Raw genomic sequence first — 17,758 nt, forward strand, 5'->3', positions numbered from 1 at the left:
TGTATAAACTTCAGCCTTGTTTTGAAGTGTTTTTATTTTTGCGGACGCTACTACATAATTACAAAACGGAACTAAAGTAAGCTACTGGTGCTTCCCCGGTCAGAATTTATGGCGCACCATTAGTTAGTGTGTTAAGAAAACTTAACAAAAGCCCACAGCAAAGCCGAATGACTTGCATAAGACGGGTAAGTGCAAGTTCAACAACTTCTGTCTCCATAACGATCAATTTAATGCATGTTTGAAGCCGGTGGATGTAAACGTATGAAGTGTTTAGTACCCGCATGTGGAGCCATGGAGGAGGGAAGCGTTTGTAAACATAGCGATGAAAGTGAAAGGAATGTCAAAGTCAAAAATCCGGGATAAGTCCATGTCAAATAACGCCACAAACACTCGCACAACTATACAAGGATCAACTTATTCCCCCAAAGAAGTGTTATGTGGGTAAAGTAGCACCAATTGCCGAAGGAGATCAATATGAGATGTTTACTAGTGAAATCATACTATTACATACAGTAAGCACATGCTCATTTCTCTGTGGTAGTAGTGTACTCACAGCAGTAAAACTATATATTCATAAAAAACATAATTCTCTTATAATATTTCTATTATTTATTCCTATGATTTCAGGTCAGCTTCTCAAAGTTCCTCCAAGTTTATATAGCGAGTGATATTAAAAGCTATAAAGGTTGTCCTGCTTAAATAAAAACTAGTCCTTGTTTATTAGCAGTATGTTTTCAAAACAGTTAAAAAAACAGGTCAAATGTATTCTTTACATACCAGGGGCCGTACTTATCAAGCTTCTTAGAATTACTCCTAAGAAGTCTGCTAAGAGTTGACTTAAGAGTAAATAAATTCTTCGCTGAAAGCTGCACTTAAAAGTTAGTTATCAAGCGTCTTACTCACACTTTCAGCGAAGTGTAGGACTGAATCTTAAGTGTCACACTCAGAGCTGAATTACGACATTACTATGTGCCGTAAACGGAATTTTAGGTGACGTCATTTCTGTGTCCATAGAAATGACCAATCACGGAAGGGAATCCGTTGTCTAAGAATAAAGAAATATCTTGGAAATATTTAAGTGGACAATGGGAGTGTATATTTTGACAATAAACTACAAGAATAATACAAAACAAACTAGTCCCCGCCGGCACTCACGCTACCGCTCCCTCTCTTCTATCGCCCACACACTCACTGACGTCACTCACCTCACGGCCACACACATACGCTACTGTCATAACATTTTCTTTCCAATTCATTAATTAGGCAACTAATTTGAAACTGGTGTGGGTGGCTCTATATATACTAGCCCACTGCAGACACATGCAGAAATCAACAAGGAATCGAAAAGTATTAAATCTGTGACAAAAATAATATCCGCTCTGTCTAAACGATACCGTTTGATCAGCTGCTCGTCATCAAAAAAACAACAACATTGTTCCGTTCCCTGAACGTTCGCGCACGTCTCTCTCGCCTCAGTGCCATCCCCTGCTGGCAACTCCTAACCACTTAAGACACCTCTGAAGGTCTCTTAAATATCGTGGAGAGTAGGAGTGATTCTTAGACTTAAGAACGTTGATAAAAAGCTTTTATTCTTAAGTTTGAGAGTAGGACTAATTTTCGCAAATTCTCAGGACTTACCGGTAAGTGTAAAATGGCACTCTAAGAAGCTTGATAAGTACGGCCCCAGATATAAAATGATCTGAGCAAATGTGAATGTTATCCACATTATTCACCTCCAAATTCTGTTTGAGGCTTGCAAGCCATAATCGCCTTCTTTCTGTTTCGACAATCGCTCTGTCTGCACACTGTTTTTCACAACTTTGTGCAGATACATAAGTACTGTCGATGTTTTTATCTGTTTGCTCAGTTCTGACAGCCGCACAAACACAGCAGAAGTTAACCATTAGGCTTTGGCAGAGATGCTAACTGTCCCTTTCACAGACAATATGTTGTTGTGCTTTCCTCTACCACTGCTGACCTTCTGCTTATTACATGGAAACACTTGATATGAAGCACGGTGGGACAGGGGTTAGTACATGTGCCTCACAATACGAAGGTCCTGGGTTCGATCCCCAGGCCTGGGGTCTTTCTGTGTGGAGTTTGCATGTTCTCCCCGTGACTGCGTGGGTTCCCTCCGGCTTCCTCCCACCTCCAAAGACATGCACCTGGGGATAGGTTGATTGGCAACACTAAATGGTCCCTAGTGTGTTAATGTTGTCTGTCTATCTGTGTTGGCCCTGCGATGAGGCGGCGACTTGTCCAGGGTGTACCCCGCCTACCGCCCGAATGCAGCTGAGATAGGCTCCAGCACCCCCTGCTACCCCAAAAGGGACAAGCGGTAGAAAATGCAAGAAAACACTTCCAAGGCAAATCTGAAAAATAGCTCTTTTTTTATGATTTTTGCTAAATATTTTTTTCAATTAGTTTAAAATAGTGAGGATTCTGGTGTATTTAGTTAGTTGAAATGTTTTCTTTTCCAATGTGAAAAAGCAGTGAATGAATAAATATACTTAGAATTAATTCTGGCCCTCTGATTTTTCCTTTGTTTTTGTACTTTTTTGTCTGTATGGATATTAAATGTTCTTAAATTATGTTTAGTATGGTCTTTAAAAAGTCTGAAATTTGACTTGTTGAAACCTGCTGAGACCCTGTCATGCAAATATGTTTGACTCCCAGACTCCCTGGACCTTGCACATGGTCGCCATGGTTGGGGATATTGTCAGGGCGACCTACTGGTGGATAGCGCCTGCCCCATTCTGTGACGTGGAAGCACAATCCACCATTAATGTCACGTCAATTGGGGGAAAACTCCACCAACCAGGTTTAAGCAGCCCCGCATAACTTTTTTGAAAAGAAAAAACTAAAACCACAACAATTTCTATATACGCCGTCTCGAGAATAACCTGATCTGTATTTTATGGACCGCAAAGACCGTTATGTCAAACTGAGTGTATATGTAGGGGAAACCCTGAGCTGATAATTCACTACTATTATGGGCCTGCTGCTATGCAAGCACTTATTCACATGCTGGGCAACAGTTTGCACATTAACTGTTAGCATACTTTTGCTAGCTTTTTAACAAATGTTTAATGTTTAAACCTACAAAGCATGATTTTTGACACTTGGCGCCATCTTGGAAGTATGCTAACCTCTCTTATATTAAGGATACCTACATTTTATGCTGGATTTTTAGCTCATTTTGTATGTTTACTCCTACAAATAGTAAATTATGGTGTTTTCTCAGGTCACGTGCGAGAATGCCAACGTAAACCTGCTAACGTTGTATGCTTGCTTTTTAGCTGTTTTTGTATGTTTTAACCAAACATTTTTGATACTTGGCGCCATCTTGGAATTATGCAAACGTCTCTTATATTCGGCTCACGTCCCGCACATTAAATATGCGTGGTGGTCAAGCTAGCTCTGTAGCTAGGGGGTACCAAGGGTTGTATATTGTAGCGTCCCCGGAAGAGTTAGTACTGCAAGGGGTTCTGGGTATTTGTTCTGTTGTGTTTATGTTGTGTTACGGTGCGGATGTTCTCCCGAAATGTGTTTGTCATTCTTGTTTGGTGTGGGTTCACAGTGTGGCGCATATTTGTAACAGTGTTAAAGTTGTTTATACGGCCACCCTCAGTGTGACCTGTATGGCTGTTGACCAAGTATGCCTTGCATTCACTTGTGTGTGTGAAAAGCCGTAGATATTATGTGATTGGGCCGGCATGCAAAGGCAGTGCCTTTAAGGTTTACTGGCGCTCTGTACTTCTCCCTACGTCCGTGTACAGGGCGGCGTTTTAAAAAGTCATACATTTTACTTTTTGAAACCGATACCGATAATTTTGAAACCGATACCGATAGTTTTCGATATTACATTTTAAAGCATTTATCGGCCGATAATAAAAACTAGGGATGTCCGATATCGGACTGCCGAAATTATCGGACATCCCTAGTTTCTAGCATTCATACATTATTGTGAGGGTTTGTATTAGTGTTCCTATAAATATATATACCGGCCCCCAGACACATTTTTTCTCTAAATTTGGCCCCCGAGTCAAAATAATTTCCCCCTGTAAAATGGACTGTTATTGTGTATAACCATAACCTATTGAAAATGCAACTTGGGATGTTTTTCTCTTTTAATTCTTCTCTTTTTTTTTTTTTTCAGCACTGGCTCGATGTTACAAAAAGTATTAAAAAGCAAGTGAAAAGTAAGTACACAAGGCCCGATTCCCCCCACCCCTTTTTTTGTTTTAACCATTAACCTTTTTGTTAATGTCTTTATGAGGACGTGCAAAAACAAGTCTGTTGTACATCCGCCATGACTGTTTTATTACTTATTTCCATGCTTTTGTTATTGTATTGCTGGACAACGTTGACATTCTGCTGTAATTTACATATTTTAGTTGGCCCGCCCTACTGCCTTCACTTGAGAGTTAAGTTCTACTCCTCCGAGCCAAACAACCTGCATGAAGAACTCACCCGGTAAGTTAAAACACACTTCCTAAAATTCTCCATGCATCATGTAGAAACGGTGTTTACAAATATGCTTTGATATCATTTTCCATCCCTTGGTGGTGCACACCAAATGAATGAGGATTGGTGTAGATTCATATCATGCAGGGCTATTAACAGTTAAGGAACAAGTAGATTAATAATAATTTTTTTTACCGTTTGTCCCTCATAATTTTGACAAAATAATAGAATGTGAAATGACACAATATGTTCTTCTTTCAGATACCTTTTTGTGTTGCAGTTGAAACAAGATATCCTCAGTGGGAAGTAAGATGTCTTTTTCTACTTCATCGTAAAACATGATTTTGGGGCGGTCTGCCACAGATACATTTGGACGGCCACAGTTAGCTTGTTAATTTCCTATGTTAATTCACGTTCATGCACAACCTTTTATTTTGAAAGGATCACTTCCGATTTGTTTATCGCTATTTTCTATCCGTGCAGAAATCATTGCTGATGTGAGTTTTTCTAATGCTTTAAGAAATATATTTTATATAAATCTTTTTTGATGTTCTGATATTATTATAGTGCAAATGACAGCTGCAATAATTACAGTATTTTCTAAACTAAATTTTAGAATAATTTTTTTTTTTTTAAATATATTAGCCGCAGATATACTGTATATGTTTTGAAATGAGTTATTTACGCATAAATATCTTAGAAATGTTTATTTACATACCTAATTTTTTTTCCAAACGGTGTCTGTAACACGGCAGTACAACGGCTGATCAAACAAAACAGAAGTCATCACCATGGACCCACTAGCTGCGGTAACTCGCTCTCCTATCAGCTAAATAGACTCAAAAACTCCACAGTGACCTTTTAGTGAATTTATGAAACTGAAACAATACAAAAATAATGCCATTGTAAGTTAATAATTCTAACACACACTCGTAAACGTGTTATCATATTAGCTAATGATAACAACGCTAGCTTCATTACATTACGATAGCACTAGGGCTGCAACAACTTATCGATTAAATCAATTAAAATCGATTACAAAAATAGTTGGCAATTAATTTAGTCATCGATTCGTTGGATCTATGCTATGCGCATGCGCAGAGGCAATTATTTGTAATTTTTTTTATTTTTTTTATATAAAACTTTATTTATAAACTGCAACATGTACAAACAGCTGAGAAACAATAATCAAAATAAGTATGGTGCCAGTATGCTGTTTTTTTCTTCAATAAAATACTGGAAAGGATAGAATGTAGTTAGTCTCTTTTATCCGATTATTAATCGATTAATCGAAGTAACAATCGACAGATTCGTCGATTATCAAATTAATCGTTACTTGCAGCCCTAGATAGCACAAATAAATATGCATGAAAACACTCCTACAGACATCACACTTGGGACGGTTTGGTAAGTATAAACAGTTTTAGATATATTGTAAAACTTACAAATGTTGCTTGGAGTGATGAATGATAATCCATACGAGTAGAAACGGTATGGACGGCTCGAAGACTGAACTGCACTCCGGTTTGAAAAAAAGAAAAGCACTACCGATAAATGGAAGGACACTGCAGTACTTGCAGTCAGTGAACTCGTCCAAAAGATGGCGCCATAGCACAAACAATAAAACACCCTGTCCGTGTTTTTGCCTGTTTTTTTTCATAAAATTATTTTTGTTATTGCCGTCAGCGAAGAAAAATCCATAAATTAGACACTCCGTGGGGAAAAAGTGAGGGCTTATAGTCCGAAATTGACAGTAGGTAAATAGCATCTGACTGCTAAAACGATTAAATACTACCGTATTTTTCGGAGTATAAGTCGTTCCGGAGTATAAGTCGCACCGGCCGAAAATACATAATAAAGAAGGAAAAAAAACATATATAAGTCGCACTGGAGTATAAGTCGCATTTTTGGGGGAAATTTATTTGATAAAAGCCAACACCAAGAATAGACATTTGAAAGGCAATTTAAAATAAATAAAGAATAGTGAACAACAGGCTGAATAAGTGTACGTTATATGAGGCATAAATAACCAACTGAGAACGTGCCTGGTATGTTAACGTAACATATTATGGTAAGAGTCATTCAAATAACTATAACATATAGAACATGCTATACGTTTACCAAACAATCTGTCACTCCTAATCGCTAAATCCCATGAAATCTTATACGTCTAGTCTCTTACGTGAATGAGCTAAATAATATTATTTGATATTTTACAGTAATGTGTTAATAATTTCACACAAGTCGCTCCTGAGTATAAGCCGCACCCCCGGCCAAACTATGAAAAAAAACTGCGACTTATAGTCCGAAAAATACGGTAACTATACGATCGCACTTTTCTGTCTTTGTCTTGCTTTTTAACAGAAAAAGAGGCCCTAATATACATTTTAATGCTGAAATAAAGTTTGTGTGTGGCAGTCAGTAACCAGAGCCTGGCAGGAAGAATGCACATTTGCATATCTTGTGACAATATTTACAACCCTCATTCGTTTGGCTGCAATTCACCGGGAAACGTCTTGTGTTTTCAGGCTCGAATGTCCGTTTGACACGGTGGTGGAGTTGGCTGCCTTCTCGCTCCAGGGTAAGAAAGTCGCGCAGGAATGTGGTGTTTCTCATTCAGCATTTTGTGTGGGCAAGAAAAGATTGACTCACATCTTTTCACCTTGTCCACATGTCTCTCAGGGATTGTTGGGTGGTATTTTCTCCCTCGGGGGGATGGGGGGGGTTATAAAACATTAACCCGTGTGTCATTTGAACGTAGTCACCTGACAGCATAATCAGACGACCAGTGGATTACAATCCTCAGGTTCTGTGAGCTGCCTGTTTTCTGACTCACCAAATCCCATTCTTCTTGTGAAATGCTCGTTAGGATCCGAAAATCTTCAAAATAATTTTCAGTCGTTTATTGGGGTTGCATCTGCAACTTACCAGTAGGGGGGAGCAAAATGAAGGATCAATAAATCATCAATTCCTAGTGTCATTGTACTTTGCATGTTATTTCTGTAGTTGTTTCAAATGGATGGAAATACTATGGAAACATTTTTCCAATCTTTATATCAAAAATAATCATATACCATACACGTATATAACATACAATTCCCACTGAATGTGAATTTTTTCCCCACAACTGCAGTGTATGTTAGCGGCCGTGGAGGCTCTTAAAGTAGCAGAGTGGAAAAACAAGTTGCCTCTATATTAAAACTATTATGATACAGTATATACAGTATCTGTATATACTCCCAAATAGAGATGTCCGATAATATCGGCAGTCTGATATTATCGGCCGATAAATGCTATAAAATGTAATATCGGAAATTATTGGTATCTGTTTCAAAAAGTAAAATGTATTACTTTTTAAAACGGCGCTGTACGGAGTGGTAGACGGACGTAGGGATAAGTACAGAGCTGTTGCGTCTCCCAGTCATAGTTGCCAACCCTCCTGGGAGACTCCCGAATTTCAGTGCGCCTCCCGAAAATCTCCCGGGGCAACCATTCTCCCGAATTTCTCCCGATTTCCACCCAGACAACATTATTGGGGGCATTGCCTTTACGTGCCGGCCCAATCACATAATATCTACGGCTTTTCACACACCCAAGTGAGTGCAACGCATACTTGGTCAACAGCCATACAGGTCACACTGAGGATGGCCGTATAAACAACTTTAACACTGTTGCAAATATGCACCACACTGTGAACCCACACCAAACAAGAATGACAAACACATTTCGGGAGAACATCCGCACCGTAACACAACATAAACGCAACAGAACAAATACCCAGAACCCCTTGCAGCACTAACTCTTCCGGGACGCTACAATATACACCTCCCGCTTTTAAAACGTTTTGGAACCATTTTTTTCTTTTTTGTTTCTGTACCTATCTCAGGTAATTTGTCCACAACTCCTTAGTTGTTTTGTTTTTTACAAGGACCACAAATTTGTGTATTTAAAAAACATTCTAGTCTGCAGTTTTAACCTTTTTTTGTTGTTGCATACAACAATTGTATTCCCATTTGAGCACAATCAGCCTTTCAATTGTACCGAAATGTACTGTACTGTAATGTTAACGTTCTATTATCCCAATGTTATGTTTGTAGTTTATCATTCCAAAGTACCAACTAAGAAAATGTAACTGTCCTGGAAACTGTTGACATTCCGCTCTTTGCTCTGATAACCTCATGTTTACTTTAAACGTCCGTAACAATGCACCACTAATGATGAAAATATATGAACTTCTCTCTTCCTATCTATGCACGACACTGCTGTCACACTGTTGCCATGACCACAGTCTTGCTTGCACTTATTTCAAAATAGTTGTAGTGTTTTCAGCAAAAGTTAGATGGCAGGAATTTGTAACCACACACACACACACACACACATTTACAGAGTCACTGTAGGGTAAATGCCAGCTCATTAGTGCTCCCTCCTCTTTAGAGGCCTCGTAATCCTGCACTTTCTTTCTTTTTTCCCCTCACTCCAACTCTCCCTTTCCTATTCTTAAAATGACTTGACGATCTGTATGCTCAGGATTTTTCTCACAGTTGAAAAAGCCTCTGCCTACTATAGACACGGTTAAACCAACATTAGGACTTTGCAACCTGACCTATTTCTCCTCCCTAAAACAGATAAAACTGCTCCACTTATTTACGGGAACTGGCTACCAGCTGGTTCTGCATCACATTCGTAATAGTTAGTGTTGTGAATTGTATTCTACTAAAGCAGTTTTTTGCTTTATGTTGATAAATGACAGCGTACCGTATATTTCGGATGTATATTTCATATTTAAAAGGCGCACTGCCGATGAGCGGGTCTAGTTAGGTCTTTTTTTCTGTCTTTCATAGCTGGTCTACTGACAGATATAAGTAAGAACTTTACGCTACTTTGTATTAGAAATGGCAACAACGGAAGATGAATGTCCCATAACAAGAAGGTAGAGAAAAAGAAGAATCTTATGACTACGGTGTCGGCACAGACTACAATTGCGGACGCGCGCACATTTTCAGGACTTATGCAGATCCCAAATACAGATCAGCAGGTACCAGAAGGTAAGAAAAGTTGTTTTGCATAATATTGCGAAACAAAACGCCAGGTCTGCTAATAGGTGCTGTTTTGCGGTCCTTATACACACACACCATGTGGTATAGCTCGGTTGGTAGAGTGGCCGTACCAGCAACTTGAGGGTTCCAGGTTCGATTCCCGCTTTCGCCATCCTAGCCACTGCCGTTGTGTCCTTGGGCAAGACACTTTACCCACACTGGTTGAAATGTAACTTAGATATTGGGTTTCACTATGTAGAGCGCTTTGAGTCACTAGAGAAAAGTGCTATATAAATATAATTCACTTCACTTCACCATAATAATACTCGTATGTTTAATGCTCCGACAATCCATCAAGCGGTGTGGCTTCTTAGCTTACCAAAGTCGTACTGAAAACATTTTGACAGATTTTTAAGCGCCATGTGTAATGTTTTATATTTTCAATGGAACATTTAAAGGCCTACTGAAATGAATTTTTTTTATTTAAACGGGGATAGCAGATCTATTCTATGTGTCATACTTGATCATTTCGCGATATTGCCATATTTTTGCTGAAAGGATTTAGTATAGAACAACGACGATAAAGATCGCAACTTTTGGTATCTGATAAAAAAAAGGCTTGCACCTACCGGAAGTAGCGTGACGTAGTCAGTTGAACATATACGCAAAGTTCCCTATTGTTTACAATTATGGCCGCATGAAGTGAGAGAGATTCGGACAGAGAAAGCGACGATTTCCCCATTAATTTGAGCGAGGATGAAAGATTTGTGGATGAGTAAAGTGCAAGTGAAGGACTAGTGGGGAGTTGAAGCTATTCAGATAGGGAAGATGCTGTGAGAGCCGGGGGTGACCTGATATTCAGCTGGAAATGACTACAACAGTAAATAAACACAAGACATATATATACTCTATTAGCCACAACACAACCAGGCTTATATTTAATATGCCACAAATTAATCCCGCATAAAAACACCTAGGTGTTTGTTATGCTAGCTCCTAGCTACTAGCTCGAGCTAGTTATAGCTCGAGCGGGTAATATGGACGGGATCCTGTATATATAACCCGCCAATACAATTCAAACACCTGCACAACACACACAATCACTCAGCCCAAACAACCGTTCACCTAACCCAAGGTTCATAAAGCTTATATATTTAATCAAAGTTACGTACATGACACGCACGTACTGCCAAGCAATCAAATGTTTGGAAGCGCGCGGGTGGGACCTGATATTCAGCTGGGAATGACTACAACAGTAAATAAACACAAGACATATATATACTCTATTAGCCACAACACAACCAGGCTTATATTTAAAATGCCACAAATTAATCCTAATGCTAGCTCCTACCTCCTACCTACTAGCTCGAGCTAGTTATAGCAAGCGATCAAATGTTTGGAAGCGCAGCTGTGTACTCACGTTATCGCAACTGTGTATCCAAATCAAAGTCCTCCTGGTAAGAGTCTCTGTTGTCCGAGTTCTTCCATCTTGACTGCATCTTTCGGGAATGTAAACAAAGAAGCGCCGGCTGTGTACGTGTTGTTGCTGACTTCCCTCGCAAAATAGACACTTCGCACCGACAACTTTCTTCTTTGCTTGCTCAGCTTCTTTCTCCATAATGCAATGAACAAATTGCAACAGATTCACCAACACAGATGTCCAGAATACTGTGGAATAATGAGATGAAAACAGAGCTATTTCGTATTGACTTCAATGGTGTCCGAATACTTCCGTTTCAATGATTGACGTCACGCGCATACGTCAACCCTCAGAGGCGTTTCGAACCGGAAGTTTAGCGGGAAATTTAAAATTGCACTTTATAAGTTAACCCGGCCGTATTGGCATGTGTTGCAATGTTAAGATTTCATCATTGATATATAAACTATCAGACTGCGTGGTCGGTAGTAGTGGCTTTCAGTAGGCCTTTAAAGTTTTGGTTTTCTTTACTGCCTTCATATTGCAGTCTACATCAGTGGTTCTCAACCTTTTTTCAGTGATGTACCCCCTGTGAACATTTTTTTTAATTCAAGTACCCCCTAATCAGAGCAAAGCATTTTTGGATGAAAAAAAGAGATACAGAAGTAAAATACAATTATTAAATTGTATAACAGTGCAAAATATTGCTCATTTGTAGTGGTCTTTCTTGAACTATTTGGAAAAAAAGATATAAAAATAACTAAAAACTTGTTGAAAAATAAACAAGTGATTCAATTATAAATAAAGATTTCTACACATAGAAGTAATCATCAACTTAAAGTGCCCTCTTTGGGGATTGTAATAGAGATCCATCTGGATTCATGAACTTAATTCTAAACATTTATTTTGTTGAAGTATTATTCAATAAATGTACACTACCGTTCAAAAGTTTGGGGTCACCCAAACAATTTTGTGGAATAGCCTTCATTTCTAAGAACAAGAATAGACTGTCGAGTTTCAGATGAAAGTTCTCTTTTTCTGGCCATTTTGAGCGTTTAATTGACCCCACAAATGTGATGCTCCAGAAACTCAAACTGCTCAAAGGAAGGTCAGTTTTGTAGCTTCTGTAACGAGCTAAACTGTTTTCAGATGTGTGAACATGATTGCACAAGGGTTTTCTAATCATCAATTAGCCTTCTGAGCCAGTGAGCAAACACATTGTACCATTAGAACACTGGAGTGATAGTTGCTGGAAATGGGCCTCTATACACCTATGTAGATATTGCACCAAAAACCAGACATTTGCAGCTAGAATAGTCATTTACCACATTAGCAATGTATAGAGTGTATTTCTTTAAAGTTTTCTTCATTGAAAATAAGGACATTTCAATGTGACCCCAAACTTTTGAACGGTAGTGTATTTGTAAAGGATTTTTGAATTGTTGCTATTTTTAGAATATTAAAAAAAAATCTCACGTACCCCTTGGCATACCTTCAAGTACCCCCAGGGGTACGCGTACCCCCATTTGAGAACCACTGGTCGACATGTATCTCTTATGTATGACTGCCATCTACTGGTCACACTTATTACACCATGTACCAAAAAAAAAATTGCAGCGAGGTCAGTAAGCACAACCAGAAGTATGCCGTACATTAGGCGCACCGGGTTGTAAGGCGCACTGTCGATTTTTTTTTAGAAAATTAAAGGATTTTAAGTGCGCCTTATAATCCGGAAAAAATAAGGTAACTTAAAGATGCATCAATAATCGATTTTTAATCCTGAATTGTAATCGTAATTGAATCGTGAGGTGGCCAAAGATTCCCACCTCTAATAAATAATATTAAAAAACAACTTAAAGGCTTGTCCAGCAGTTGTTTCAAGGTCAGTAAGCAAACCAGAACTATGCCGTACATTAGGCGCACCGGGTTAAAAGGCGCACTGTCGATTTTTGAGAAAATGAAAGGATTTTAAGTGTGCCTTATAGTCCGGAAAATACGGTACTTATTGCAGGATGGCCGCGTATCTTTAGAGCTTGCACACATGGGAAATTGGCAATGTGGGGAAAAAATGACAAATACGGCCACATTAAGAATATCATACCTACTGACTTGTTGTCTGAATGAACGAGCTGATGTCGTGCTGTTTGTGTTTTCAGCTGAACTCGGGGATTGTGACCCACTAGAACATACCTTGGCCCTCGTGTCAGAATTCCGGTTTATCCCCAACCAGACAGAGGATGTGGAGCTGGCTGTATATAACGCATGGAAGGAGTGCAGGTTGGCCAAACCTTTCATCCTTGTACACAAAAGGGGCTTGCAGGGATCATTTTCAACCGTTGTTGTCATTTCCAGGGGTCAAACACCTGCCCAGGCTGAAATTAACTTCTTGAATAAAGCAAAGTGGCTTGAAATGTATGGCGTCGACATGCACATGGTCAAGGTAACTCACACTAACACTCTTTCTTTCTTACTAGAAAGTTATTACTAGAGGGGGGGAAATATTTGATTTTTAAATGCATCGCAATTCGGACATGGACGATTATAAAATCGACTAGTAAACATCGATGTATTTATTGTAAATAAAGTAATGCAGACATTTCTAAAATGTGTCTGATTGCAGCGAGCCACCTCACCGAGAGATCCGACCAGCTCCTTTATCATAGAGCACTTATGTTCCAGTATTGCACACATTTTCATTCATGTAATAAATGTGATGGGAATTATTTTAACAGTTTCCTTTTACGAAAGCACTTTTTTTAATAGTTGCATGTGATAAACGCTAGAGATGTCCGATAATATCGGCAGTCCGATATATGTTTTAAAATGTGATATCGGAAATTATCGGTATCGGTTTCAAAAAGTAAAATTTACGACTTTTTATAACGCCGCTGTGTACACGGACGTAGGGAGAAGTACAGAGCGGTAATAAACCTTAAAGGCACTGCCTTTGCGTGCCGGCCCAGTCACATAATATCTACGGCTTTTCACACACACAAGTGAATGCAAAGCATACTTGGTCAACAGCCATACAGGTCACACTGAGGGTAGCCGTATAAGCAACTTTAACACTGTTACAAATATGCGCCACATTGTGAACCCACACCAAACAAGAATGACAAACACATTTCGGGAGAACATCCGCGCCGTAACACAACATAAACACAACACAACAAATACCCAGAACCCCTTGCAGCACTAACTCTTCCGGGACGCTACAATATACGCCCCCCCAACCCCGCCCACCTCAACTTCCTCATGCTCTCTCAGGGAGAGCATGTCTCAAATTCCAAGCTGCTGTTTTGAGGCCTGTTAAAAAAAATAATGCACTTTGTGACTTCAATAGTAAATATGGCAGTGCCATGTTGGCATTTTTTTTCCTTAACTTGAGTTGATTTATTTTGGAAAACCTTGTTACATTGTTTAATGCATCCAGTGGGGCATCACAACAAAATTAGGCAAAATAATGTGTTAATTCCACAACTGTATATATCCGTATCGGTTCATATCGGAATCGGTAATTAAGAGTTGGACAATATCGGAATATCGGATATCGGCAAAAAAGCCAATATCGGACAGTTTTTAATGTAACCTTGCTGCTGCCCTCTTGGCCAGGTCTCCCTTGGAAAAGAGATATTTGCTCTCAATGGGATTTTTCCTCGTTAAATAAAGGCTAAATAAATAAATAAATATGCTTTTTTCATGAAAACCAAATAGATCTCATTTTAGCCGTTTTGTAATTGTGCCCATTTACCACCAGATGGCGCCAGAAAACAATGAGCATAATTCTCAGAGCTTTGATAAGCGTAAATGAGTTAAATTGCCATTAAACCACTGGAATGCAGTGAAATTGATCTTGTCAGTCCTATGTGACATGGCCGATATATTTCTAAAAGACATGAGTCAACTAAATAAACTCAACCAAGTCAGGTCTGCGCTCTCTTCCATTCTATCTCAGTAGACACTATAACAAATATTCTTTTGTCTACTGTGTCAAAATCAACGCAGTCATGAATTATTGACCTATTCATTTCTGTTTCACTCTGTAACTTATTTTTAGAAATACTTTTTTTTGACTTACGACACGTTTATGATCAGATCCCTTTTGAGTCCTCGGATTAAGTGTTTATAGCCAATCTTACGGTTGCACAAGGATTAATTAAACGATAAAACGAGCTAAATGAATTGCCATGTTCGTGTGCGTTTGTTTTCTTCGTCCCTTTATTCCAACCATACTGCAAGGGTGTTGGTGTGCATCGCATCAGCACATGAGACATCGACAATTATATCATCAGAGAAATGGACATTGTAACAGTGTAGGTCTGACTTGGTAGGATATGTACAGCGAGCGGTGAACATAGTGAGCTCAGAAAGCATAAGTATATACATTTGATTATTTACAATCCGGGGAGGTGGGATGTGGTGGGGGGAGGGAGTTAGGCTAGGGTTGTAGTTGCCTGGAGGTGTTCTTTTAGTGCGGTTTTGAAGGAGGATATACAAGTTAACTTAAAAAAACAACTTCAAATCAAAGGGAAATATAATAATACTTCACCTACTTTTAGATTGTGCAATTGTCCTGTATTCCTGTCTCATGTACTTTCCCGTACATTGTTCCCACACAGGCACGTGACGGTAACGAGTACAGTCTGGGTTTGACACCCACTGGAGTTTTGGTGTTTGAGGGAGAAACCAAGATTGGCCTCTTTTTCTGGTATGTTTCACTATGACCTCATTTGATGAAATACCTTGCAGGTGATTTCCTCTATTTCTTTTATCTTAACCTCTTGGACCATGTTTTTGAATATTTCATTGCTTTGTTTTCCTGTAGGCCCAAGATCACGCGTCTGGATTTCAAAAAGAGTAAACTGACCCTTGTGGTGGTGGAAGACGACGACCAGGTAATAATGAAACACTTTTTACAATCTTAGTCATTTCTTCCAACTCTACGAATTGCATCATCTTAGAAGATGAGCACAAAAACATATGTGGGGTCTGACTTGTAATCGAGGGCTGGAGGAAATGCCATAACAACTATGTTACTTTATTTCAATTTAGAAGTAAGTACAATGCAACCTCGATTTACCAACTGTCTTGGTTCTTGAACAGGGTTTGTACATAGAAAAGTTTGAATAGTGAAGCACATTTTTCCATAAGAAAAATAAGTTGCGGCCTCGACAAAAGTCCATATTTTAGTGAAAGTTTGTACACTTTCGACACAATATAAAGTGCTATATACAGGCATGTGATTTTTCCGTCTAAAGTCGGAATTCCGTCTTTTTTAATCTCGGGAAAAAAAAAAAAAATCTCCCGTTTGTCTGTTTTTTTTTGCCGACCCTAAATCAAGATTCAAGACGTAGTTTATATTACGCCGTAGTTGATTGGTCGATATGTTCCTTGTGACCAATCAGGACATCTGTTATGAATGATGACGTTAATAACGTCATCATTCATAATGGTTATTACCGCCATTGTCCATATGTAAACGATGTCGGTTCTCGAGAGAAAGGACGCTTTACGAGTAAAAGAAATTGATAAACATGTCGAAAATAAGTTTCGATGGGACTGGATGGAAAGGGAAATCAATGATACTGTTGGGAAGAAGGAAGTTACGACTTTGTTCTGTGATTTTATTCGGAAAATCCATCGTCCCGGAAAGGTTTTGTGCACGTGGTGTCATGATAATATTGACTATGGATCACGAGGTTTCAAGGCTTTGGAAGTACATGCGAAACGCCAAAAACATATGAAACAACTTGAAGCAAGGAAAACAAACTTTTCACTAGCTGGTACTTTTGGATGTCAACCGAAAGTGACATGGAGAGGAAAGATCCACCCAAACAACCCACTTCAGTTGCAGACAGGGTTGTTAATAATGAGGTAAGCTAAAAAATATTTGCTTGCGAAATACGCATGTTTGTTTTAAATAGTAACCAATTATTGCTTTGCGAAATATAAATGGGTTTTTCTAAAAATAAAAAGCCACGTGAAAATATATTGTGAAATTACAGAAATTCAAAGAGTCGCATTATTGATTCCAGTTAAAAATTTATTTGAAATAAATTTGCATATAATACTATTTTGTAATATTAAGTTCTTATGTAGTCTGTTGAAACTATTGTCAGTGGTGTAACAATCTTGAAGGTAAATATTTTCACACTTGTTTCATGCAATATGTCAGTGTCCTCACATTATTATTTCCTATTTTCAAATATGAGTAAACAATACTAAACATGTTTAATTATTTTCATAAATTTATATCCTATTTTGGCGAAAAGAATGAAATGTTTACATTTGGTATTTTGTTATATTTATCCAAAAATCCAAAAAAAGAAGCTACAAAAGCAGAGACCAAAAGGAAAATGCAGGCTGCTCAGAAATTTGCAAGGAAAGCTCATGTTAGGGCTCTCCGAGAAAGCTAATGTGTGAAGTGAACTGAAGTAATGTGGTAATACTGTAAATTAACTGTAGATAATAACACTGATCAATGTGACACCTGTGGATGTGAAATGAACACAAGATGTAAATATTAGTGACTAAATACTGTTGGGACTGAACCATATACATTGATTTATTAGGATAATTGGGTTATGTATGTTCTATTAATGATGTATTCATGTCTTTAAACACTAAAATATTTTCTTCAAATGGTGCTGTCTTTGTTAATTTTTAGCATGTTAAATTGGTGAAAAACCAGGAGCTTCGGGGGGCGTTGCCCCCCTTTCCCCCCACCTGGACCTGGCTGGGAGCCTGCGTCCCCAGGAAATGATTTCAGTCTTTTTCATTGTGGTCAAATCACATGCATGTATATAGCAAGTGGTTCTGAATCATTGTTAGGCCGCAA

At 38.6% G+C, this 17,758-nt stretch overlaps 2 protein-coding genes across 6 annotated transcripts in view; one reads left to right on the forward strand and one right to left on the reverse strand.

Moving 5' to 3' along the window:
* Positions 1-17,758, reverse strand: part of LOC133663222 (frizzled-7-like) — a 791,936-nt gene that overhangs the window by 400,967 nt on the left and 373,211 nt on the right. The window lies entirely within an intron of this gene.
* The window catches only part of epb41l5 (erythrocyte membrane protein band 4.1 like 5), an 81,046-nt gene that overhangs the window by 20,174 nt on the left and 43,114 nt on the right, over positions 1-17,758 (forward strand). For all 5 annotated transcript variants that reach the window (XM_062067527.1, XM_062067525.1, XM_062067526.1 and 2 more), the window contains exons 4-11: positions 4,160-4,202; positions 4,398-4,476; positions 4,729-4,773; positions 6,996-7,048; positions 13,077-13,197; positions 13,273-13,360; positions 15,540-15,628; positions 15,746-15,815. In XM_062067527.1, coding sequence (XP_061923511.1) covers positions 4,160-4,202; positions 4,398-4,476; positions 4,729-4,773; positions 6,996-7,048; positions 13,077-13,197; positions 13,273-13,360; positions 15,540-15,628; positions 15,746-15,815 — 588 coding nt within the window. The remainder of the gene's footprint in view (positions 1-4,159; positions 4,203-4,397; positions 4,477-4,728; positions 4,774-6,995; positions 7,049-13,076; positions 13,198-13,272; positions 13,361-15,539; positions 15,629-15,745; positions 15,816-17,758) is intronic.

This window comes from Entelurus aequoreus, linkage group LG13 (assembly GCF_033978785.1).
Source record: "Entelurus aequoreus isolate RoL-2023_Sb linkage group LG13, RoL_Eaeq_v1.1, whole genome shotgun sequence".
Lineage (NCBI taxonomy): Eukaryota > Metazoa > Chordata > Actinopteri > Syngnathiformes > Syngnathidae > Entelurus > Entelurus aequoreus.